The 16,384-nt window shown below is 44.1% G+C and overlaps 1 protein-coding gene across 6 annotated transcripts in view; it reads left to right on the top strand.

Annotated features, from left to right (window-relative positions):
* LIG1 (DNA ligase 1) overlaps positions 1-15,691 on the top strand; it is a 314,922-nt gene extending 299,231 nt beyond the window's left edge. For all 6 annotated transcript variants that reach the window (XM_073552127.1, XM_073552126.1, XM_073552125.1 and 3 more), the window contains one exon: positions 15,519-15,691. In XM_073552127.1, the coding sequence (XP_073408228.1) occupies positions 15,519-15,596 (78 nt within the window). In that variant the 3' untranslated portion in view covers positions 15,597-15,691. The remainder of the gene's footprint in view (positions 1-15,518) is intronic.
* Positions 15,692-16,384: the final 693 nt, after the last annotated feature.

The following is a 16,384-nucleotide window of genomic DNA, read 5'->3' as shown; positions in this document are numbered from 1 at the left end:
TCAGATTCTTCCTGAAAATGATTGCAAACACATTCTTTGGTATTATTATCTTCATTTAATTTGTCTTAAATGAAAAAAAGCAAAAAGAATTGTCCTAAAGCCAAATTGGATTTAATTCCACACCAAACATAAAAAAGAGGGTGGACAAAAGTATTGGCACTGTTCGAAAAATCATGTGATGCTTCTCTAATTTGTGTAATTAACAGCACCTGTAACTTACCTGTGGCACCTAACAGGTGTTGGCAATAACTAAATCACACTTGCAGCCAGTTGACATGGATTAAAGTTGACTCAACCTCTGTCCTGTGTCCTTGTGTGTACCACATTGAGCATGGAGAAAAGAAAAGACCAAAGAACTGTCTGAGGACTTGAGAAACCAAATTGTGAGGAAGCATGAGCAATCTCAAGGCTACAAGTCCATCTCCAAAGACCTGAATGTTCCTGTGTCTACCATGCGCAGTGTCATCAAGAAGTTTAAAGCCCATGGCACTGTGGCTAACCTCCCTAGATGTGGACGGAAAAGAAAAATAGACAAGAGATTTCAACGCAAGATTGTGCGGATGTTGGATAAAGAACCTTGACTAACATCCAAACAAGTTCAAGCTGCCCTGCAGTCTGAGGGTACAGCAGTGTCAACCCGTACTATCCGTCGGCGTCTGAATGAAAAGGGACTGTATGGTAGGAGACCCAGGAAGACCCCACTTCTTACCCCGAGACATAAAAAAGCCTTTTTGGGCAAAGGCATCAACATAGAGTTTACAGGAGAAAAAAAGAGGCATTCAATGAAAAAAAACACGGTCCCTACAGTCAAACATGGCGGAGGTTCCCTGATGTTTTGACGTTGCTTTGCTACCTCTGGCACTGGACTGCTTGACCGTGTGCATGGCATTATGAAGTCTGAAGACTACCAACAAATTTTGCAGCATAATGTAGGGCCCAGTGTGAGAAAGCTGGGTCTCCCTCAGAGGTCATGGGTCTTCCAGCAGGACAATGACCCAAAACACACTTCAAAAAGCACTAGAAAATTGTTTGAGATAAAGCACTGGAGACTTCTAAGGTGGCCGGCAATGAGTCCAGACCTGAATCCCATAGAACACCTGTGGAGAGATCTAAAAATGGCAGTTTGGAGAAGGCACCCTTCAAATATCAGGGACCTGGAGCAGATTGCCAAAGAAGAATGGTCTAAAATTCCAGCAGAGCATTGTAAGAAACTCATTGATGGTTACCGGAAGCGGTTGGTCGCAGTTATTCTGGCTAAAGGTTGTGCAACCAAGTATTAGGCTGAGGGTGCCAATACTTTTGTCTGGCCCATTTTTTGAGTTTTGTGTGAAATGATCAATGTTTTGCTTTTTGCTTCATTCTCTTTTGTGTTTTTTCATTTAAGACAAATTAAATGAAGATAATAATACCAAAGAATTTGTGATTGCAATCATTTTCAGGAAGAAACTGAGTATTATCTGACAGAATTGCAGGGGTGTCAATACTTTTGGCCACAACTGTATGTGTGCTTTATGGCAGCTGAAATATTTGGCAATTGTTTAACAAAGAAATGTTTTGAGTTAAAGGGAAAGCTACATACATGATTTTTTTGTCTCTTCTGTGTAAGCTCTTTTCCTATTTTACTGTAGATATCACTTTATAGTAGTCATTTTGTCATCTTACAATGAAATGTGCCACGTGTCCCCCAGGAGCCAAGCCTCGAGGATGTAGGACCTGGGGAGCAGGCTCCAGCACATATAGTGCTGAGAGGTGTGTTAATGAACCCGGATTATAGGCTTGGGTTTTACGAGCAGCTGAAAGGGCTGGGTGGGATCGGCTGCTCACATACCTGTAGACAAGGTCTTGGATTTTATGATTTAAGGCAGCTGTGGCTGTGTCACTTGGTCTGTGTGTTTTGCAAAGTCAGGAAGCCTTGCTTGTGCTGCTCAGACCCTGCTGGAGTCTGAGAGGAAAAGATTGTGTGTTATATTGGCTGGTTATTTTTCTGTTTTGTTTGGTTATATCTTTTATTTACCTGGAAAAGGCTGTGTGGTTTTTGATCACACTGACAGTTTATGCACTCTTGATAAACCGTGTGTTTATTTTGAATCAGCAAACTGCATCCTATGTGTGACCTAGCGTCTACCACAAAGCCAATATGATATATATATATATATATATATATATATATATATATATATATATAGAAAAAGCAGGTGGGATCCACTAAAATAGTTGACGTTTCGGCCTAAAATGGCCTTCCTCAGAACTGAAATATAACAAATATAATTACACAAACGTATAAATCATTGTACATCAGTCCATAATACAAAAAAGAAAAGGATCTCGTATAGGATATATTAGGAGACTAATAGAATTGAAGGACCTGAGATGAATTTTCAGTACATAATAATGTAGTAGCAAGCAGATAGACCAGAACGTGTCACAGAGGTAAGTATAGCAGAAGTGGAGGAAAAGACCCCAAAGATAACTACAGTTGAGTAAAGCAAATGGATCAAATGTTCATAATAATTACTGTAAAGGATGAAAAAAATAGAAAATAAGGATAAATAATAATAACTGCTATGCCATATGGCCCAGATAGGCTTAATTAAAATTAAGACCTAACATAGAATCAGGGGACGGAATCATGATAACTACTATGAGTCATATGGTCCAGATAAGTTTGATCTAGGCTGGAACCTAGTAATGAAATCAGCCGAAAGAACACTCACCAGTGAAGCCTTTAACTTGCTCAGTGGTAACAAGTAGCGTCACCTTGCTCCTGAATGGTCGGTGATATGTCTTCCATTTAACATTGTGGTTTGGAACTGTTAAATTTAACATTAACGTTGTTGGCTGAACACATCCATATCGACCGATTTGGTCAACAATTTCATATTAATGGAAGTGCTATCCAACTGATTGTGGTGGGAGATGTCAAGTCAGGTATGTCTGATTTTGGAATGCAGATTGCATTGTTCTCCCTCAGATTAGCCTCAGGTCAACGTGAAAGCGATATAGTTCCGGTTAATTTCCTTGGTTTTGCTTTAGTTTTTTATACTTTGTATAAATACGGACGTGGTTCCTTCTTTTTGAGCTAGAGGATTTTGTCTATATAGCTTTCCACGGGCAGGTGTCTGGACAGTGAGGTATGAAGTTCTGAGTCCTGCTCTGCCCCCATGTTTATTGAGGTCTGCTGACTCATGGAGAGGTTTAATAATAGAGATGTGACTTTCCAGATTGGGTACACCTTGTCCCAGTGGGATTGTGTGTGTGTGTGTGTGTATATATATATATATCTATATCTATCTATCTCTAGGAAAACCAGCGAAACCAAAGAAAGGAGCTGCAACATATGTTGGCATAAGTGCACGACCACACTGCAGCCATTCAGCAGACAAAACCCAAGACAAAAGATTGGCAAATACCCTGTTGCAAGTGAACAAACAAAAAGCTACAGTACATGTGAGGAACAGTGGACACCGTCTGGAGAATCCAGACACTGTAGGAAATCCTTTCCCAGGATGGGAGGAAGCCCAAGAGCCTCCCTCTCACCTGGGAAGGTAAGTCATTGGGGGGGTTTCTTGGTATCTTGGGTGGGTTTTCCAAAGAACCACCCTCTTCCCCTTCTGGACTGCTTATCTGGCTTGGTGTGGTCTCTATATGACTGATTGCTGGATCGGCGTCCCTTCCGAAATGACCGCCTAAACGAAGGAAAGGGAGCTCTAGGAAACCCCTTCTTACCCTTTTTCTAGGATCTCATCAAGGGACGGCCCGAATAGGAAGCTTCCTTCGCAGGAAAGGGATCAGAATTTAATCTTGGCCTGCATGTCTCCTGGCCAACACTTCAGCCAAACTTCCCAGCGCCCTGCATTAGTCAAAGCCGCTGATCTGGCCGCTACTTTTGCTGAATCCGCTGAGGCATCTGCCAGGAATGCTGCTGTGGCCTTAATGGTGGGAACAGCAGCTAGGATTGTGTCCCTTGGAACCTGCTGCTCCAGCTGGTCTTCAAAGTTGTCCAGCCAGACCTCTAAGGATCTAGCTGCAATGGCTGGTCTTAATGCTCCTGCCGAAGATTCCCATGTTGCTTTAAGGAAGCAATCCGTCTTCCTGTCAAGGGGTTCTTTCAATGATCCTAGGTCCCCAAATGGGAGGGAAAACTTCGTTGAAACTATGGAAACAGCGACATCCAACTTCGGAGCCTTATCCCAAGAGGAGTATGCTTCTTCCTCAATCGGGTATTTCCTCTTAAGGCCCATGAGACCTTGTGATTTTCTGTCCGGCTTCTCCCATTCCCTTTTTATGAGGGAAGCTGTTCAAAGCGCATCCAGGTGCTCTGCAGACCAGTCCTAGGTAATCCCCTTCAGGGGCATACCTTCTATGAACATAGCCTTCTTAACTTTTTTACTGGATTTGCAATAAAGCTTTCTTGATTTTATTCATGAAGCTGGACTTGGATTTTTTGGGGGGTCTTCAAATTCAACATGTTGTTCACAATCTATTCCAGCCAAATGCCATAGTAGTTTCCAATCCTACACTGCCCAAAAAAATAAAGGGAGTGTTTAAACCATACACTGTAACTACAAGTCAATCACACTTCTGTGAAAGCAGGTATGAAGCAACACCGATTGTGAATTAATTTCTCCTGCTGTTGTGCACATGGAATAGTCAACAGGTAGAAATCATAGGCTATTAGCAAAACAGCCCCTAAAAAAGAGTGGTTCTGCAAGCGGTGACCACTGTTTGTCAGTTCAGTGTCCATAGCATTGAGCAGATACCAGGAGACAGGCCAGTACACCAAGTAAGGGGCTGTAGAAGAGGAACAACCCAGCAGCAGGATCACTACCCCCTCCTTTGTGCAAGGAAGAACAGGAGAAGCAGTGCCAGAACCCTGCAAAATGACCTCTACCAGGCCACTAACATCCATGTGTCTGCTCAAACTGTGAGATTCAGTCTCCATGAGGGTGGTATGAGGGCCCGATATCCACAAGTGGGTGCTTACAGCCCAACACCATGCAGGGTGATTGACATTTGCCATAGACCAATAAGATTGGCAGATTCAATTTTGCCACCCTGTGATCCTGTGAGAGTAGGTTCACACTTGGCACATGTCATAGAGTCTGGAGATGCCGTGGAGAATGTTCTGCTACCTGCAATATCCTCCAGCATGACCGGTTTAGCCATGGGTCAGTAATGGTGTGGGCAGTCATTTCTTTGGAGGACCGCACAGCCCTCCATGTGCTAGCGAGGTACCCTGACTGCCATCAGAAAGCTGGATGAGAACCCTAGACCCATTGTGAAGACCTTATGTAGGTGCAGTTGGGCCCTGGTTTCCTTCTGATGCATTTGACTGAAGTGTGTCAGAAGATCCTGCATGATGAAGGCATTGATGCTATGGACTGGCCTGCCTGTACCTCAGACCCGAATTCAATTGAGCACATCTGGGACATCATGTATCGTTCCATCTACCAAAGCCATGTTGCATCACAGACTGTCCAGGGGTTGACTGATGCTCCAGGTCTGGGATGAGATCCCTCATGAGACTATCTGCCGCCTCATCAGAACCATGCTCAAGCATTGTAGAGACATCATACAGGCATGTGGATGCCTCATACACTTCTGAGCATCATTTCCTTGTCTTGAGGCATTTCCACTGAAGTTGAATCAGCCTGTAATTTGGTTCTCAACTTTGATTTGAGTATCATTGCAAATCCAAACCTCCATGAGATATTAATTTTGGGTTACATTGATCATTATGTTTTATTGTTCTGAACGCATTCCACTATGTAATGACTAAAGATTTGCAACTGTATTATTTCATACAGTGATGTCTAGGATGTGGAATTTTAGTAGTCCCTTTATTTTTTTGAGCAGTGACTATAGTGCCAATTCCAAGAGCATGAAAAACCTTATAGCAAAGTCAGCAGATTGCCAACTCTGCAGCACATCTGTGCACACCATTTCTCTGGGGATGCCCAGATTCGGGGTTGTTAGGTCATTCCCTATGTATTATTATGTACATTTTGGTGAATTTTTTGTAATTTTCCATAAGGTCTTTGCCCATCAGCATTTATTATTAGATCTGTTTGGGACATTTGGGGGTGTGCCTTCCTTTTTAAATGTTTTTATTCTGTATACCTGTTTGTCTCTCAATAAAATTTATATGTATTGGTCACATACTTTATTGCCTTGGGTGTGCGCTTTATATGCTGGGCCCTTTTTTCTTCTTTTGTTGATCATTGCTTTTGCCTTTGCATTGTGCAGCACCCCTCATTTATTTTCAGTATTAATTATTCTCCTGCCCCTTAGTAGTGCTCACTAACCTTCTCTTTTTTCATGCGTATAAAGTATGGTAATGCAGCTTACTACGTATGTGTACCTACAATTTAAATAGTGGTAAATCTTGTGACACAGACAGAACTACCTGACACAGTGAAACGGTGTAGGGTCCCCTCTATCCAAGGAAAAAGCAGACAGCTGCGGCCTGGTATTCTCGGGCTGGCGAGGCCCATGGATTTTGGCCCTCACCAGCCTAAAAGTAGCAGCCCGAAGCCTCCGCACAATTGGCATATCCAAAGATGCATCAATTGTCACTTTACCTGGCTCTTCCCACTTGTCCTGTAGCAGTGGCAAGTGGGGATCATATTTGTTGGGTTGTCATCTTTGTATAGTCCATTGACATTAAGCCCACAGCTTAGTAATGAAGAGACGTCAATAAGACACCTAGCCATTACTAATCCTATAGTTACCTGGTAAGTAAACACACAGCCTGAATAAAGTCTTTTAATTGAATAATGACACAGACTCCTTTTAACAGATCTTAATTAAACCATACTTGCTGCATTGCCTATTCCACCTACGCCCTTGTCTCCTAGAAGAGAATTAACATAAAGCAACAATATCCTTAGGAGAGGGAGGACTGGGAGCTTGGATCGCATCCAAATGGAAAACCACCCTGGGCTGAGTTCATTAATCCACAGATGGGTGCACGAATTCGCTGGTGAGCACAGCAGATATCCAAAAAGAGAAGAAAGTTCGTTCGGCACACCAGAATAAATGAAAAAACTTTATTAGGCTATTATGCCATATTTAAAATGCAGAAAAACACTGACGTGTTTCTGGTGCACAAAGGCACCCTCAGTCATAGGTAAAAGCAACAATATCCTTACCTGTCCGCCAAGAAGATATGCATACTGTCCCAAGACGAGTCCAGCTCGCGAGAACTGCAGTGTACGTGAACTTCTGGCTAAAGCAAGGTACACCATTATTTACAGTTAGGTCCATATATATTTGGACAGAGACAGCATTTTTCTAATTTTGGTTCTAGACATTACCACAATGAATTTTAAACATAACAATTCAGATGCAGTTGAAGTTAAGACTTTCAGCTTTCATTTGAGGGTATCCACATTAAAATTCATTTAGGTTAGCTAAGTGTTTCCTCACTATCTTTCTGTTTATAGATATCCTGGATTCTTCTATTTCTTTAATAGGACAGTGAAGAACAGTTGATGTTACAATTCCTTTCTGAGAGAAAACAGATGCAAAATAGGAATTTAAAAGTTCGGCCTTCTCAACATCCTGTCTTACCATTTCATCATTTTCATCCTGTAAATAGCATCTTTTGACTTTTACGTTTGACATATCCCCAAAATCCTTTATTATTGCTTTTGACGTCTCTTGCAAGCCTCAATTCATTGTAAGCTTTAGATAATCTAATTTGTGCCCTACAAGTTCTGCAGACAGCATTATATTCTTCTTTAGATATGCCTCCCTCTTTCCATTTCATAAACATTTATTTCTTCCTTTTTAGCATGTGCTTAAGTTCTGTGTTCATCCATCCTGGTTTCCTTAAATGCTTCCTATTCTTCCCTCTTTTCGGAATTGTTAACAATTGTGCTTTGAGAATTTCATTTTTCAAGATTTCCCATCCTTCCTGGACATTTTTGTCCTTAAGGATATCCAGCCATTGGATCCCTCCAATTCTCTTTCTGAATCCCTTAAAATCTGCTTTTCTGAAATCTAACCTTGACATCTGAGTCTTCACAGGTCTTCCTCCTCTAGTTATCCAAAATTCTAAAATGGCATGGTCGCTACCTCCTAGGGTCCCAGCCACTTTTACCTCCTCAACCATTTCTCTCTCACCCATGACAGCACCACGGAGAGAGGGGGTCCGCCCATCAAGGACAGGAACCTACAGATAAAAAGGCGGCACCTCTCCTCCGCCCCCAGTTGGGTTCCTGTCCTTGACGGGTGACCCGTGGAACCAGCAGCGGCAGCAGCTTAACGGGAAAAGGAATCCAGGGCCGTCCCGTTCGCAGGTCCGAAGCGGGGAGCCCCCTGTCGCGGCGGGGTCGGTGCCTGAAGCCGCCACCGCTGTTGCCGAGGGGCTGTACAGGGTGAGCGGGCGGGGGAGGACCGAGCCGCCGCTCCTGATAGGAGGATGGGGCTGGAGGACGCCGGTACACGCGCGGGTGGCGCCGAGGTACAGAGGTGTACCAAGATGGCGCTGCCCCGGAAATTATGCAACAACTTCCGGGTCCCTGCGGTCAGCGCAGGCGCAATGCGCGCTCCCCGGGAGACAGCGGTGCAGGCTGGGAGGAGGAGGTGACGTCATGGCCGGGAATTTCAAAAATGGGATGCTGTAGCTGCTCCTTGCTGGAAGCGTCCTGTGAGCATGGAGGACAGCGACCAGCACGAGGAGCAGCCAAGGCAGCAGCACAGGCACCGCCAACAAAAAGAAAAGGACGGACGCGAGGGCCTGTCCAGCAGCCACTCCACGCAGCGCAGCAAGTCTAGTGCGAGGAGCAAATCACCTTCCGTGGATCAACCCATGAGGGATCTGAATCCACCTCCCGAACCGGTACCTGCAGCCGCTCATATGGGGTAAGTGAGCTACGTGAATGTTCCCCATTATAATAGACTTCTTTCCCTTATTAGAAAAAGAACAGGTAATGCCCCACCTGTAAAAGCCCACTACCAGCCTCCTGGGATAAAAAAAACTCTGCGACTCCTGCATACAGGAGGTACTCTGTGAGGAAACCCCGGATTACGCCTCAGATCTAAGAGTGGTAATCCGTTCAGCGGTTCAGAGCGCCCTTTCATCCCTAAAACAAAAAGGGAGGAAGAGGAAAAGGGACACAGTAGTGGGATCTCAGTCAGAGGCCTCAACGTCAGGGGAAGTCACCTCCCATACTTCAGTTTCCCCCTGGAGGAGGTAGACACGTTAGTAAGGGCAGTAAGATCAACCATGGGGGTAGCAGACCCTCGGCCCGATAGATCAGTCCAGGACATAATGTTCGGGGGACTGGGCCAGAAGAGGAGAGTATTCCCATTAAACGAGAACGTACAGGGCCTGATAAAAAAAAGAATGGGAGAGACCAGATAGGAAGAACTCCACGGTTCCTTTGCTAAAAAGGAAATACCCATTTGACGAGGAAGCATCCACGTCTTGGGACAAAGCCCCCAAGCTAGATGTAGCGGTTTCTAAAGCTTCAAAGAAATTTGCGCTCCCCTTCGAGGATATGGGTACTCTAAAGGACCCGTTAGATAAAAAAGCTGACACCTTCCTCAAAGGTACTTGGGAATTAGCAGGAGGAAACCTTAGGCCAGCAATAGCGGCAACTTGTACCTCCAGAGCCCTCATGGTATGGGTGGACCAATTAGAGAGGCAAATAAGGGAAGGTACACCCAGGGAGAAAATCCTGGAATCCATCCCAGTCATAAGAGGAGCTGCGGCTTTCTTAGCCGACTCATCAGCTGACTCAGTAAGGTTGTCTTCCAAAGCGGCAGCTCTATCAAACGCTGCTCGTAGAACGCTGTGGCTTAAATGCTGGCCAGGGGACTTACAGACTTAAATGAAGTTATGTGCCATCCCTTGTGAAGGGAAATTCCTTTTTGGTGAAATGTTGGATGACATCCTCCAAAAGGCAAAAGAAGGGATTCCCAAATTTAGGCCCTACGGGCCCTACGGGCCCCACTGGTTTTAAAAGATCCTTTCGGAACCAAAGGTTTTTTCAGAGGAGACCTCAGAGAGAACAAAAATGGGACGACAGGAGAAGGGACAGGGGGTTCTTCGGTAACTCATCCCGAGACGAAAAAAAAACCCAAATGACCGTTTACCCAGGGTGGGAGGGAGACTAAGTATTTTTTTTCCCAGCCTGGAGAAAAATATCGAACAACCCCTGGTTATTAAATCTGATAGGATCAGGGCTAAGGATAGACTTTCTCTCTCTCCCCCCTCAAAATTATGTGGTAACACCACTAAGATCATCGATAACGGAACAAGAAGCCCTCGAAAAAGAGGTCTTAACTCTATTGAACAAAAGAGTCCTCCAGGAGGTTCCCCGCAGGAGAGATGCAGAGGATTCTTCTCGCCACTCTTTCTAGTAACCAAACCAGACGGTACAATAATAAATCTAAAGAAATTGAACGATTATGTCAAAAACGAAAAATTCAAGATGGAGTCGATCAAGTCGACCATCAAAATTCTCTCTCCACATTGCTTCATGATAGTATTAGACCTCAGCGATGCGTATTATCACGTCCCTATCCACAAAGACTCTCGGAAATACCTCAGACTGGCGGTCTCCATAGGAGGCGAAGTAAGAGAGTTCCAGTACAGAGCCCTACCCTTTGGAATCTCGGTAGCCCCGCGAGTTTTTTTCACGAAGCTAGTGGCAGAGATGATGGCGCATCTGAGAGAACAAGATATCCTAATAGTTCCATATTTGGATGACTTTTTAGTTGCGAGCAACTCTGCTAAAAGATGCCAGGAACAGAGAGACAGAGTGATAAACACTCTACAAGACCTGGGCTGGCTCTTAAACCTAAAAAAATCAAGGCTGGAGCCCAAACAAGTTCAGGAGTTCCTAGGCCTGACATTGGATTCAAATACCCTGGAGTGTTACCTCCCAGACTACAAAAAAGAAAGGATTGCTCAGATGGTAGCAAGAGCAATACAGAACCCTTCCATGACATTAAGGAAAGCAATGTCCCTCTCCGCCTGCCTACCAGCGGTCCAGTGGGCACAGATACATACAAGAGATTTCCAATGGGATGTATTGACCAACCAGTTGGCATTAGGAAGTCACTTGGAGGGTCACGTCACACTAGACTCCAAAACTATTCGTTCCCTAGCTTGGTGGGGGAACAGAGACAACCTATCCAAGGGGGTTCCCTGGGTGATAAAAATCACACGTAATCACCACGGATGCCAGTCCCAAGGGATGGGAAGCACATATGAGCAACAGGGTGGCTCAGGGAGAATGGGGAGCCCAGGAACTAGAAGCCTCCTCGAAACAAAAAGAACTATTAGCAGTAGACTATGCCCTAACACACTTTCTGCCGGTACTAAGGGGCCATCATGTCCAGATATTTTCAGACAATCGGGTGACGGTGGCCTATATAAACCATCAGGGGGGAACCAGGTCTCGGACACTAATGAACACATCCTTCGAAATATTTACGTTAGCCGAGGAAAACCTACTATCCCGCTCTGCACTACACATACGGGGAGCAGAAAACCAGAGAGCAGACTTCCTGAGTCGCACCCAGCTACATCAAGGGGAGTGGGTTCTAAAGTAGTCCATTTTTCTACAGATCGTAAAAATGTGGGGAACCCCAGACATGGACCTGTTTGCCGACTACAAAAGCAAGAAAGTAAAAGCTTTCTGCTCCCTAAACCCCAGGGGGGAACCCCGGACCCTGGATGCATTTATGCTTCCATGGACGCAGGGCCTGATGTATGCTTTTCCGCCACCCATTCTCATCTTAGCAGTCATAAGGAAAGTCAGAGAAGACGGAGGAAGAATGATACTGATAGCCCCGTTCTGGCCAAAAAGAACCTGGTTCTCCTGGCTGAGAATACTTTCAATAACCGACCCCTGGGTTCTACCAGATCTCCCCGACCTTCTGTCTCAAGGTCCCGTGTTACACCCTCGAGCAGTGAGCCTCCATTTATCAGCATGGAATTTGAAAGGACACTGCTAAGGGGAAGGGGGTTCTCAGAAAATCTGATCTCCACTCTACAAAAAAGTAGGAAGCCTATAACAACCAGGGCCTACGGGAGAACTTGGAAGAAATTTCTGTCCAGCTCTGGGGCAAGGGTTCAGGATGGAGTTCAGGTTGAAAAAATTCTTGAGTTTCTGCAAAAGGGGCTAGAACAGGGGTTGGCGACCAGTACATTGAAGGTACAGATAGCGGCTCTAGGTGCCCTTTATAACCAAGACGTGGCAGGCAACCCGTGGGTAGCACGGTTCATGAGAGCCGCAGCCAGGTCTAGACCAATAATCACCAGGAAATTACCTTCATGGGATCTAAACCTAGTGTTATCTGCACTAACAGGGCCCCCATTTGAACCCATCCAGTCCGCACCCTTAAAAACCCTATCATTAAAGACTGTACTCTTAGTGGCCCTAACATCCGCTCGCAGAGTGAGCGATATTCAGGCTCTCTCAGCAATACCACCATTCACTAAGATCCTAGAGGATAGAGTCATATTGAAACCTGACCCGGCGTATTTACCAAAGGTAGCGTCACACTTCCATAGGTCCCAAGAAGTAGTCCTTCCTTCCTTCTGCCCAAATCCCAGCAATAGGGGAGAGGAGAGATTCCACACCCTAGACGTTAAGAGGTGCCTAGTTCAGTACTTAGAGGCCACCAAGGGATGTAGGAAGGAAGGGTCTCTCTTTGTGTGTTTCCAGGGACCTCGGAAGGGACTCAAGGCATCCAAGAGTACCTTAGCAAGGTGGATAAGGGATGCGATTGCCCTGGCGTATTCATCCAGTGGGAATACCGTCCCAGAGGGTTTAAAAGCTCACTCTACAAGGGCAATGGCGACCTCATGGGCAGAAAAATCAGAGGTATCGATAGAACAGATCTGTAAGGCGGCCACCTGGTCAACACCATCCAACCTTTTTCAGACACTATCATTTAGATCTAGCCTCTATGTCTGACCTTACCTTTGGGAGAAGGGTCCTTGAGGCGGTGGTCCCTCCCTAAGCTACCAATCTCTGAAATTCTCTCCGTGGTGCTGTCATTGGTGAGAGAGAATAGCTTAGTTACTCACCGATAACGGTGTTTCTCAGAACCCATGACAGCACCCGCTTATTCCCCTTCCCTTCACGTGTGCGGTGAGCACGAGTTAATGTGTGTAAAGTGTTTTTGTTAGACACGGGGCTTCTCCATAATATGCAATATTATAATGTTATGTATATACTTTTGTTGTTAACTAACCGGGAGACCCTCTGATGCTCTGTAACCAACTGGGGGCGGAGGAGAGGTGCCACCTTTTTATCTGTAGGTTCCTGTCCTTGATGGGCGGACCCCCTCTCTCCGTGGTGCTGTCATGGGTTCCGAGAAACACCGTTATCGGTGAGTAACTAAGCTATTCCTCCCTGTTTAAAAGGAGTAGATCCAAGGTAGCAGTTCCCCTTGTTTTCTCCCCTACCTTTTGGAAGATAAAGTTGTCAGCAAGAGAGGATAAGAATTTCCTTGACCTGTTAGTTTTTCCTGAGATTCCCAACAAATGTCAGGATAGTTGAAATCTCCCATGACAACTATGTCATATTTTTTGGAGAACTTGGCCATTTGATGCATAAAGAGTTCATCCATATCTTCAGCTTGCCCAGGCGGCCTGTAGGAAATGCTGATAATGGTGTGCTTTCCATTGTTCTGTCCTTGTATCCTTACCCAAACAGTTTCCACAGAACTCCCAGTCTCTGAAGCTTCAATCTCTGTGCAGATATACGCGTTTCTAACATACAATGCGACACCTCGTTTTTGCATGCTCAATTGGGTTGAGATCAGGTGACTGACTTGGCCATTCAAGAATATTCCACTTCTTTGCTTTAATAAACTCCTGAGTTGCTTTGGCTTTATGTTTTGTGTCATTGTCCATCTGTAGTATGAAACGACGACCAATCAGTTTGGCTGCATTTGGCTGGATCTGAGCACACAGTATGACTCTGAATACCTCAGAATTCATTCGGCTGCTTCTGTCCTGTGTCACATCATCAATAAACACTAGTGACCCAGTGCCACTGGCAGCCATGCATGCCCAAGCCATCACACTGCCTCCGCCGTGTTTTACAGATGATGTGGTGTGCTTTGGATCATGAGCTGTACCATGCCTTCGCCATACTTTTCTCTTACCATCATTCTGGTAGAGGTTGATCTTGGTTTCATCTGTCCAAAGAATGTTCTTCCAGAACTGTGCTGGCTTTTTTAGATGTTTTTTTTTAGCAAAGTCCAGTCTAGCCTTTTGAATCTTGATGCTTATGAGTGGCTTGCACCGTGCAGTGAACCCTCTGTATTTACTTTCATGCAGTCTTCTCTTTATGGTAGATTTGGATATTGATATGCCTACCTCCTGGAGAGTGTTGTTCACTTGGTTGGCTGTTGTGAAAGGGTTTCTCTTCACCATGGAGACTATTTTGCGATCATCTACCACTGTTGTCTTCCGTGGGCGCCCAGGTCTTTTTGCATTGATGAGTTCACCAGTGCTTTCTTTCTTTCTTTCTTTCTCAGGATGTACCAAATTGTAGATTTTGCCACTACTAATGTTGTAGCAATTTCTCGGATGGGTTTTTTCGGTTTCTGCAGCTTAAGGATGGCTTGTTTCACCTGCATGGAGAGCTCCTTTGACCGCTTGTTTCCTTCACAGCAAAACCTTCCAAATGCAAGCACCACACCTCAAATCAACTCCAGGCCTTTTATCTTCTTAATTGAGAATGACATAACGAAGGGATTGCCCACACCTGTCCATGAAATAGCCTTGGAGTCAATTGTCCAATTACTTTTGGTCCCTTTAAAAACAGGGTGGTACATGTTAAGGAGCTGAAACTCCTAAACCCTTCATCCAGTTTTAATGTGGATACCCTCAAATGAAAGCTGAAAGTCTGACCTTCAACTGCATGTGAATTGTTTTGTTTAAAATTAATTGTGGTAATGTCTAGAACCAAAATTAGAAAAATGTTGTCTGTCCAAATATATATGGACCTAACTGTATATTAGTACACCTACGTAGTAAGCTGCGTTCCCGCACTAAAGAGTATGGGTAATTTACGCAGCGGAGGCAGAGCATCTCCTCTACATAAATTGTCATGCTGCGGTCTGGAAAGAATCATAGAATCATGCGCCGCATGTGTGCCTCCGCAGGTAAGCCAGAGGCGTCCATGCATGCATATAGTGTTCATGAGATTTCTTGAAATCCCATCCACTATGCTGTAACACCTGGCCGCTGTGCGTCGGATGCTGTGGATGTAGGCAGCATCCATCACGCAACATTTACTGACTGGAAATGTACACTAATATAAAATTATTCTGCAGGTAAATGGTGTTTTTTGCAGTGAACAGTTCCCTTTATTGCAAAATAACACATGCTCCAGCAGGGACTAAGTGAGCTGAAGTTGTATTAATTATCCTTAGGAATGTGGAATTTAAAAAAAAAAAAAATTTAGTAGTTTGCTTTTTTTATTTTTTGTTTAAACTAACGTTTCTATATTTATATTTAATTATATTTTTATCTTTACTAGGTTGCAGAACTGTACAAAAAGCAGCAGCAAATACAAAATGTGTCTGCAACACAGAAAGAAGATGACGACTTCTATTAGAAAAGTGCATGTAATTTGTACTCTTGTGATGGAGTAAACAGTTACTAAAAGTGTAACTATTTTTTAATAAAGATTGCCTTACAATTTCATTCACATTTTCTTCTTCACATTGCCTTCTTTTAAAACCATTCAATATATATACATGTCTCCTGTGAAAAGCTGTATTGATTGCTCTAGATGATGCCCTGTGAGACTGAACCGTGTGTGTATATGTATGTGTGTATGTGTATATATACAGTATATATATATATATATATACAAATATACTGTATATATACATACACATATATGTATATACACATATATATATATATATATATATATATTAGTACCAACAAAAAAACAAGCCATCACATGTCTGCCAAAATATGGAAAAAATTATAGCTCTCAAAATATGCTAATGCAAAAAATAGTTTTTGCAATAAAAAGCGTCTTTTAGTGTGTGACAGCAGCCAAACATAAAGACCCGATATAAATCTGGTATCACTGTAATCGCACCGACCCGAAGAATAAAGTCATCTAATCACTTATACTGCACAACGAACGGAGTAAAAAATAAACCAGGTTGTCACTTGGTGTTTATTTTTTTCATTCTGCCTCCCAGCGATCGTAGTAAGGCTTGCAGATGGAGGCAGTGTGAATGCTGTCTGACCTGTGATCCTCTCCTTTTATGCCCATAGCAGCCAATGACAGAGGTATTCTTTGCAGCATGAGATGGTGCATTGTCATGCATGAAGTTGATTTTGCTCCTGAAGGCACGTTTCTGCTTTTTATACCATGGAAGAAAG

This window comes from Dendrobates tinctorius, unplaced genomic scaffold, assembly GCF_039654945.1.
Source record: "Dendrobates tinctorius isolate UK_male_01 unplaced genomic scaffold, ASM3965494v1 ptg000184l, whole genome shotgun sequence".
NCBI classification, from domain to species: domain Eukaryota; kingdom Metazoa; phylum Chordata; class Amphibia; order Anura; family Dendrobatidae; genus Dendrobates; species Dendrobates tinctorius.
The sequence above is the reverse complement of the archived record's forward strand: the minus strand, read 5'-3'. Positions and strand labels throughout refer to the sequence as shown.